The sequence below is a fragment of the Halyomorpha halys genome, unplaced genomic scaffold (assembly GCF_000696795.3).
Source record: "Halyomorpha halys isolate HHAL.00 unplaced genomic scaffold, Hhal_1.1 Scaffold1526.1, whole genome shotgun sequence".
Taxonomy (NCBI): Eukaryota; Metazoa; Arthropoda; class Insecta; order Hemiptera; family Pentatomidae; genus Halyomorpha; species Halyomorpha halys.
The window spans coordinates 49,804-58,700 of record NW_027106725.1 but is presented as its reverse complement, the minus strand read 5'-3'; the positions used below and the strand labels follow the sequence as shown (position 1 = coordinate 58,700).

Genomic DNA, 8,897 nt, shown 5'->3' with positions numbered 1-8,897 from the left:
TATCACATTAAGTATATATAAGTATATAGCATCTATCACATTAAGTATATATAAGTATATAGCATCTATCACATTAAGTATATATAAGTATATAGCATCTATCACATTAAGTAATAAAATGTTTTTAATTCAATTAGACACATATCCATCATTACCCCGGATTAAAGGGGTTCCACTGTATTTAAAATTTTACTTTACAATTTATGACTACAAAGAGAATAAGTGTACAATAACTAAAATATTGAAATAAATATACGCTAAACAGAATAATGCGACTAATAAATAATCTATCTTTTTTTAATAAAAAAAATAAGTTTGATGACAGTCAAAAGTGTTCGTTAAAACATGATTTATTAATTAAGTAATAAATACTAAAAATTATTAAAATACATGTTTACATAATTTAATATCTAATCTAACTTATTGTTATACTACTTCGTTAGAAAAATACTATTGTATATTACTGCTAACAAAGATAGAAACTTAAATATTTCATATCAACAAAATTAAAGGCACTTCAGAAATTTTTTTTAAATCTAAAATTTTTTAACTTTAGTTGTAAATTTTTTTTGATTGATAGATTTATTTATTGATAGATATTACAATCTGCCACACAGTTGTGGGCAATAGGTAATAGTGATGAATGAATCTGATACATACTAAAATAAAAAAATAAATAAAATAAAATAAAAAAAAGAAAGAAGAAAAAAAAAATAAAAATAATAAAAAAAAAAAACTCTCTTAAGATATATTGTTGTAAATTAAATCCAGTAACAATATTTCAATGAGGATAAAACCTTGTTGATATTAAAGACCATCCCATTATTCATTGATGTATTCGAGTAAAATCAAAATCGTTAAAGCTGTTTGTGTTTGTTGGTAAAGAAGTTTGTGAAAACTGAAAAGGAGTGTTATATCGATGATATAAGGTGAACATACACTCACAGTCGCAAAGTGTGACATTGTTGCCAACTATCCCATGGAAACACCTTTGGAAAACTATAGATGAGGGAAGAATCTACAGGTTGTTACCCGATGTTGGTTTGTGGTATACTTACTTAGTTAGAGCCATATTCCATAAAAAAAAATATAAAACCAGACAGATAGTCGCCAGTTTGCAAAGCTCAATTAGTTGTTCTTAGGGTACTTCGAAGCGTGAACCCATTGAAGTCCGTTGAAAAAGCGCGCGATCTTCCTCTTGTTATATATTTCAAATATTGGTAAGTAAGACTATATAAAATATTTATACGAAGGTAAAAAATAAATTTCGTTTCACTATGCACAGAGAATATTTTTTAATAAAATATGATGTTTCGTGGCTGCGCTATTTGATCATAAGTAGCGTGCTGATGGATATTAGAAAAGTCTGAAAAAGAAAAACTTTCTCTCTCAAAAGTACTAATACGGAATTCAGTTTGCATGTTAGGTCGTTGTGAAAATGCTAGTTTTGGACCAGTTTCTTAGATAACAAATATGCGGCAATATCGTGAAGATCCTGAGGCTAATCGACTAGTGGATGGCTATATTCTAAAGCACTACTACTATCTCCTAGAAATATCCGGCCTCTATCACAGGATGGACGGGAGAACTCGCATCTTCAGCATTTCCCAACTGATAATCTACTTAATTACGCTGTCCTTCCATTTGATCCTCATTATTAAGTCTACTATCCCCATCTATGGTTTAAATATGGTCCTCTTTAGCCAGAACGTCCACTTCGGCCTCCTAATACTAATCACTATCATCGTACTTCTGAGCTTTGCCTGGAATAACGGTAACATGTTCCTAATACACAGGTTGCTTTCATACGATTTTTACGACTATCAAGAACCTGCTGTCATCGGGGAAGATCTCCTGCGTTCTAATGCGAAAACGCAGCTTCGCCGATTATCTCTCATACCGATCACTGTGTCTTTAGCTGCAGGAATCGTCCTCAGTGTGTCACCAATCGTCGACTTTAAGGCAGGAACTTTCGATTTTAACAGAACCGCTTCGATGTTCGACTACCAACTTCTTTTCCCATACGGGAAATACCCGTATAATGTGAAGGACGGCTTCGGTTACTACTCCGCGGTATTGGGACAAATGGCATGCGGATTCCTCTTGACTGTTGTCATCGGTGGTGGTGGATTCCTTTTTATTAACCTGTCCGAGAGCGTTATCCTCCAGATAAAGATTTTAAACAACTCTTTGGATAAGATCGAAAGCAGAATAGATCTTCTCTATTCGAAAATATTTGTAAAAGTGAATCGAACCAGTATGAAGTCGCTCAGATGTGATAGACGGTACACTTATTGCTACAGTGAATGCCTGAGAAAGAATTTCGAGCATCATCAAGTTATACTGAAGTATTAGAATTATTAATGATCTTTTATATTATTTAAAATTAAGGATTATTCTTCATATTTTTTATTGTATTTATATTTATATTTATTAACATGAAAAATCATTTAGATAGTCATCTCATAGTTGCAAATAGCCTCTTGGGGGCCCGGACAACGGAGAGCGTGGCCAGACCTGGATTTGAAAAAAAAATTAACGTATTGAAGAATAAAAAAATAAATATATAAACTTTATATTATTTTAAATAGAAATACTTATTATTTGTAAATAAAACCGTAGGAATTATAATGTTAACAAATTATTGAAAATATTTCCTTTTATAAATATAATTCATAACAGATTGCAGATTATCCACTACCCCGTCTCTGTTTTTTTAGCGTTTCTTTCAACTATTTTCCTTGATCTCATTTATGTTGTATATTGCGTTATAATTTGCTACTAACCACACCGCCCTTGTGAGCCCTATTGATAGTAAAATAACAGGCAGGCCTAAATCTTCAATACTTCTTGATACAGAATAAAATTAATGATGATGAATGAAGAAAAATTTACTTTAATTCTTACCATAGCATTTTGTATTAAATATATTAGTATAGACATTAAAGTACTTTATCAAAAAGACACCAGTAGTGTGGTGCAGTGGTCCTCATGACTAAACTTTCACTAACCCCCCTACACTCGTCCCCAAGTTTTGTGCATTACAGATTGGTGAGCTCATGTAGAAGTTATCATTATTTTTGTGATTTTTTGGAAATTCGTCATTAAAAATTCAACAACTCTACGGCCGATCCGTATTGAGTTAGGGGATTGAACATTTATAAGTGAGTTCAGCTTCTGTTAAAAGTGCCTTTTAGAAACCTCAAAAATTTCTTTCTATCCTCCTAGATATATCTTTTGCTGTTTTTTTTTTGTTTTTTTGCGAATATTAAGTTTGTTAGCCCCTCCCTATTGACTGATTTGATTGTTTGCATTTATTTTGAGAAGTTCCAGCTTTAAATCAGGTTTCAATCTAGCAGCCCTGACGAACCCCTGCAAGTTGAGCGAAACATTGATGAACAATAAATAGTTTTCTTTTACTATTTTAATACCTTTATTGGCCGCCACCCTGACTATCCTCCAACAAACAACTTCATAAGGTCAACTATCTTCTTCCAATAACAATCAAGAATCTTTTTATAAAATCTTAAAAAATGTTTGCGCGTCCTGGTTTCTTTTATAACTGTTATCCCGAAATATTAAGAAGACCTTTGATTGTAGCCCAACTTAAAAACTGAAAATTTGTTTTGTAAGAGAGGTATTCCTAATAGTACAAGAGCCGGGAAGAAAAAAAGGTAGTTACTTCACCCAAATTGTTGATTACTTTAATGAAAACTATGTATAATTTACTAGTCAAAACTGATGAGTCTGCCAAGTATAGGTAAGGAAATATGGCGGCTGTTTCAAAACCTTTAAAATTCATTAATTTTTCATTCTGAACTAGAAAATCGAAAAGAACATTATTTAAAGTAGAGTACATTTTCTGAAATATTAGCCCTAATAGAGCTATTTACGTACAATAGTTCTCGAGATACAGCCTTTTAAAAAACAACATTTTATAAAAGTATACTGAAATATCAGTAGTTAGTTAATTTATTTTGAGAAATCTATTTCTCAGGAACTATGTGACGGACAGATGTCTATTACCACCCAAATTAAAGGTAGTTTAATGTATTATAAAGTATTGTATGACCTTTTTTTTATTCCCCCTACCTATACTTCGCAGACTCATCAATTTTGACTAGTAATTATACATAGTTTTCAATCTAATCAAAAATTGGGGTGAAATAACTGCCTTTTTTCTCCCCTTGGGCTCTTGTACTATAAGATAACCGTTGACTGAGGTTACTTTGTGCTACATAGGATAACTTATTATTATTATAAACCACTAGACCCGGCAATGCATCGCTATTGCTATATATGAGCAATTATATATATTAATTAAACACTATTGAAACTTTGTTATCAACTAATACATAGATGAAGTGTTAAGACGGTAACTATAGTAACATAAATGGTAACAGCTTACTAAAAAAAAAATTACTAAAAACCTACTTTACTGAAATCCTCATTATGTTTTTTTTTTTTAATTTTTAGCGAAAAAAAAAACCATTTAGTAGAATCAGTAATATGTTTTCCTTATTCTTCAGAATGAGACAAATCGATAAGTATATAATCACCATGAAAAATATGTATAATTTTTGAGCTACGTCCAAAAAATGCTCAATTTTGTTTGTAATTTTTTTTATTTACTAAAAAATCGGGCCAGCCTATATTCTTCCCGGGAAAATTCTGAACATTTAGCAAAAAGCCGCACATCAAAATTGCATGAACGGTGCATAAAGTGCACAAAGTACGAACAAAAAAAAACTAATTTTTATATGTTAGATTAAGATAAAGTAACCCAAGTCTACAGTACTATCTTTGGAATAACTCCAATAAAACAACCTATTTTTTTTTTCAACTTGTGCCACTGCCAAAACAAAGTAGCGGCAACAATCACACGAACCCACACTTGAAATATTTATTACGTATTGTACTATAATTTTTAACGATCAAAAACATTTCAAAAACAAAGTATTTAAACAACTAAAAATTATCATATTAAAAAAAATTATCCTCTAAGCCATTATGATCAGAAACTTTCATGAACTTGAAACTTCAATTTTATAAAATTGGAATTTAAAATTGTATTTTTATTTCAGGGCGTTCAATCTCCTCAATGAACTTTCCTTCCTACCCATCGGAAGTGCCTATTTGACTGGTACAATAGTTATAGCTCTTAGTTTGATATCAGCAGGATCGGTAAGTAATAGTGAGCAAATAGAATTATTTTATAATTACATTAAATATAATTCTTAAGAGGTGTCCATGGTCGTGGCAGTATTTCGCCAAGCGGGTAGCAGACCTCAGATATACACACGCTGAGTAAAAGAAAGATAAATTCTCCATTCCAAGACACACCTCCACCATTTGATTTCTACTTCATTAAGTTCAATAATTACTTTTTAAATGTTTATTAACCATAATTGCAATAAATTATCGAAAATGAAACTTGAATATCAAGTATAAACACAATTATTGTACATCAATACATACAATAAGTACAAAAATTAGAACAGATGATGAAGAGTTTTGCTATGAGAGCATCAGCATTTCTGGCAAAAATATTAACCACCGCCTCTATGATGGTGGCTTTTTTTCATTTTTTTTCAACAAACATTCTAAGATAACTAAACTGGCAAACTGTAAGTTATAATATGAAGAATGCAATCTAAAAAAGGCCCTTTTCATACCCCCTCCATTATTTTTAGAGATAATTACTGACGAATAATTGTGCTCATTGAATCTTACCTTTTTTACCGAAGAATCGACATATATCCATCTTATCCCTTCAAACGTTTGGATGTGTTCTTGTGATCCGTGGAGATGTCAACTGAACAATGTAACCTTACTAATTCGTAATTAGACTATAATTATAGTCTGTTTTCAGAAAAAAATTATCTATCAAATAATTTAACTATTTTCTTTTTTTTTTTTTTCCTGGGTCCCAAAAATCCGCGGCTCCCACCTGCTCTCCTCTGTGTACGCCCATGGAGATGTCTAAGAAATCATAAATTCCAGTAAAATTGTAATGTGGTAGATTCTTCTCTGCTGTATATTTTTAACTTACAGGTCAATAACACCTTAAGTATTACTAGTAGCTGTAACTAAGTAAAATTTAAAGGATTAAATTGCGCAAATTTCAGAATACTATAAGTATATACATGAAGGTATTTATCATTTTAGGTTTTAAAGATAACTATTTTTTTATTAAGATAATTAAATATTTTTTTATTAACTATTATTAGTTTTAAAGACAATAGTATCGAGTAGCCAGTACAGTCTAGTGCATTTATAGTATAATAACCATTGCTTTATACGTCTAAGTACGTACTTAAAATATATTAGATTAATATCTACTTTTCAAAAAAATTTAGTATTCCTCTTGTTTAGTCTAAGACTAAATCTAATTAATTTCTGACAGGAGATGCGCATTAGTTGTTAAAAATACAATGTTCTCCAAAAAACGTAATACTTGTTGAATAGCAAAATTTTTGCAATTTGATCCTCTTAAATTTTAGTAATTTATATATTTATGCTCCTTTGATTACATTCGGAGCTATTGGCTATAACCCAAAAATATTCAGTGGACATTTTGAAATATGCCATAGTATCCATCTTCAATATAAGATGTTAGAAAATATCTGCGCCTCTAGAGAATGGTATTTTTTTTTTTTAAACATTTTTACATAAGAATTTATTGAAAGAAATTAGTTATGAGTACATCTAAGTTTAAGCTTTTTTAATGGACAATTATCTAACGGACGAATAGTGTAATTACTGGCTAAAAAAAGGTATTATTCATTTACTAGAAATTTCGAAATCATTATCCATACTATGTATTGTACTATGTGTATTATCCATACTACGTATCCACAATAAAATGGGTACAAAAAATGTGTTTTAAAAGTTCTACATCGAATCGCCCACAGTATATCCTGTATCGCATGCTGATCTACTCTAGATTATCAGTTGACAGCTACGGCAAAAGTATGTACGTCAGAAAATAATAACAATTCAAATAATATTGAACTGAGTATTGCAAGAAGTTGTTCTACAGCGCGTAAACACTGCTTATTTTCTGATTTATACTACTTTTACCGCATTCTAGATACGTCACTCCTACAGGCTCCATTACCTTTCAGATAGGCAAGAGGACTCCAAGCCTGAGTATAAATGTTATAAATATAAATACTGCTTTATACAAGTATCTAGTATCATTTGATTAGTATAATGGAGATGGCATATTACTTCCCTCCCAAAAAAAAACCTAAACTGGGGAACGTTGACTAGGCAGTTATATGCTGCTATTCGAAAGGTTGGATTTCTTTTATGATCTTCCATGATAATCAAAGAAGTACATCAAACGGTTTGGATATAGTTAGGATATAGATAATGGAGAGAACAACAGTAATAAGTAAAACTTATTAACATTTCATGTATCTAATGAGAATATCATACTTCGTTTCATACAATATTTATTTAAGTGTTTCGACCACTAGGGCCATTTACACTGAATTTACAAAGTTAGTAGATAACAATTGACATATTAGCACACTTACAAAGTGAGAAAGTTACAAATTAACAATTACAATTACAAATTACATTACATTACAAATACAAGTCACAAATTTACAATTACAATTACATATTTACAATTATGATTTATATTTTACAAAATTGCAATTAGATTTAAGGTAGTTAGTAAATTGCTATAATGAATTTTGCATCCACTTATCTATTCCTGGACAGTTAGGCTATATTTGATCATAAATATTAATGATTTTTAGAAAGTGAAAAAGTTTTGTTATTGTAGTGGGATCTTCGCTCAACATCTCCTGTAAATCTGAAGAGAACCGGTGTGGTTCGTGAGCAATACATTCAGTGAGAATATGCCTAACGGTGAGATCGTTTCCGCAGTAGCGACACATCGGTGCATTTTCTTTTTTCATGAGAGGACCGTGGGTGAGTCGAGTATGGCCTATCAGAAGACGGGTTAGTACCACATCTTCTCTCCGTAGCAGATTCAAGTTTATGGTTGGACGTTTAACTGTCTGTTGGACCATTCTTAACTTGTTTTATCTCATGGTGAACCATTCATCTTGCCACTCTTGCCATCCAATTTCTTTTATCCATGAAATAACATCTTTGCATACTGATGATGTTACGACTTGACCTATCTTTATAGCTAGTCTGGCCTGGGTTTTATGGGACAAAGATCCAACCAATTGTTGATCTGTTGGCAACATTACTTCATGGGTTTAATGAAGACAGCAATAGTGAGAAGGCGATTTGTGAAACATTTTCATCACAACGATTCCATAACCTGCTCGCGGATGTTATAGTTGAAACATCTATACCAAAAGCTTTGGTTTCATACGATATGAAATAACATTGTCTGCTGCTGTAGTCGGTCCAACATTCATTTTTCAACTATTTCCTTTCAATATGTTAAATAATACAATTATAATTCTTAATAGGAGCTATTATTATATAAAATAAAAAGTTATTTATTCTCAATGACACATCACTACTTCAACTCCTCAGGCGAAAGAACTGCCCGGAACAACGGTTGCTTCGATGCTAATGTGCGCAGTGGAAGTTGGCTACATGTTCCTCTTTTCCCTCAGCGGTCAGCGGATAACTGATCTGGTATACAGTTTCCTTTCTTCTTCATAGCATTGTTTATATTATTTTCTACAAATAGACTTATGAAATGTTTCTCTTAGAAATAAATAGCTCCAATCTATAATAAATACCTCTTGGCTAAGCCATTGTCCAGATAAACTTGAACGTAAAATATAATATTAATCGAGAGAATTGATAGATTTATTTATTGATAGATATTACAATCTGCCACACAGTTGTGGGCAGTAGGTAATAGTGATGAATGATCTCATACATACTAAAATTTA

At 31.3% G+C, this 8,897-nt stretch overlaps 1 protein-coding gene across 1 annotated transcript; it reads left to right on the top strand.

The window, feature by feature from the left end:
- The first annotated feature begins 1,473 nt into the window (after nt 1-1,473).
- On the top strand, nt 1,474-8,731 carry LOC136795216 (uncharacterized). The gene is made up of 3 exons (XM_067045065.1): nt 1,474-2,348; nt 5,085-5,184; nt 8,530-8,731. Exons 1-3 carry the CDS (start codon nt 1,474-1,476, stop codon nt 8,659-8,661), a joined length of 1,107 nt encoding a protein of 368 aa, XP_066901166.1. The 3' UTR covers nt 8,662-8,731.
- Nucleotides 8,732-8,897: the final 166 nt, after the last annotated feature.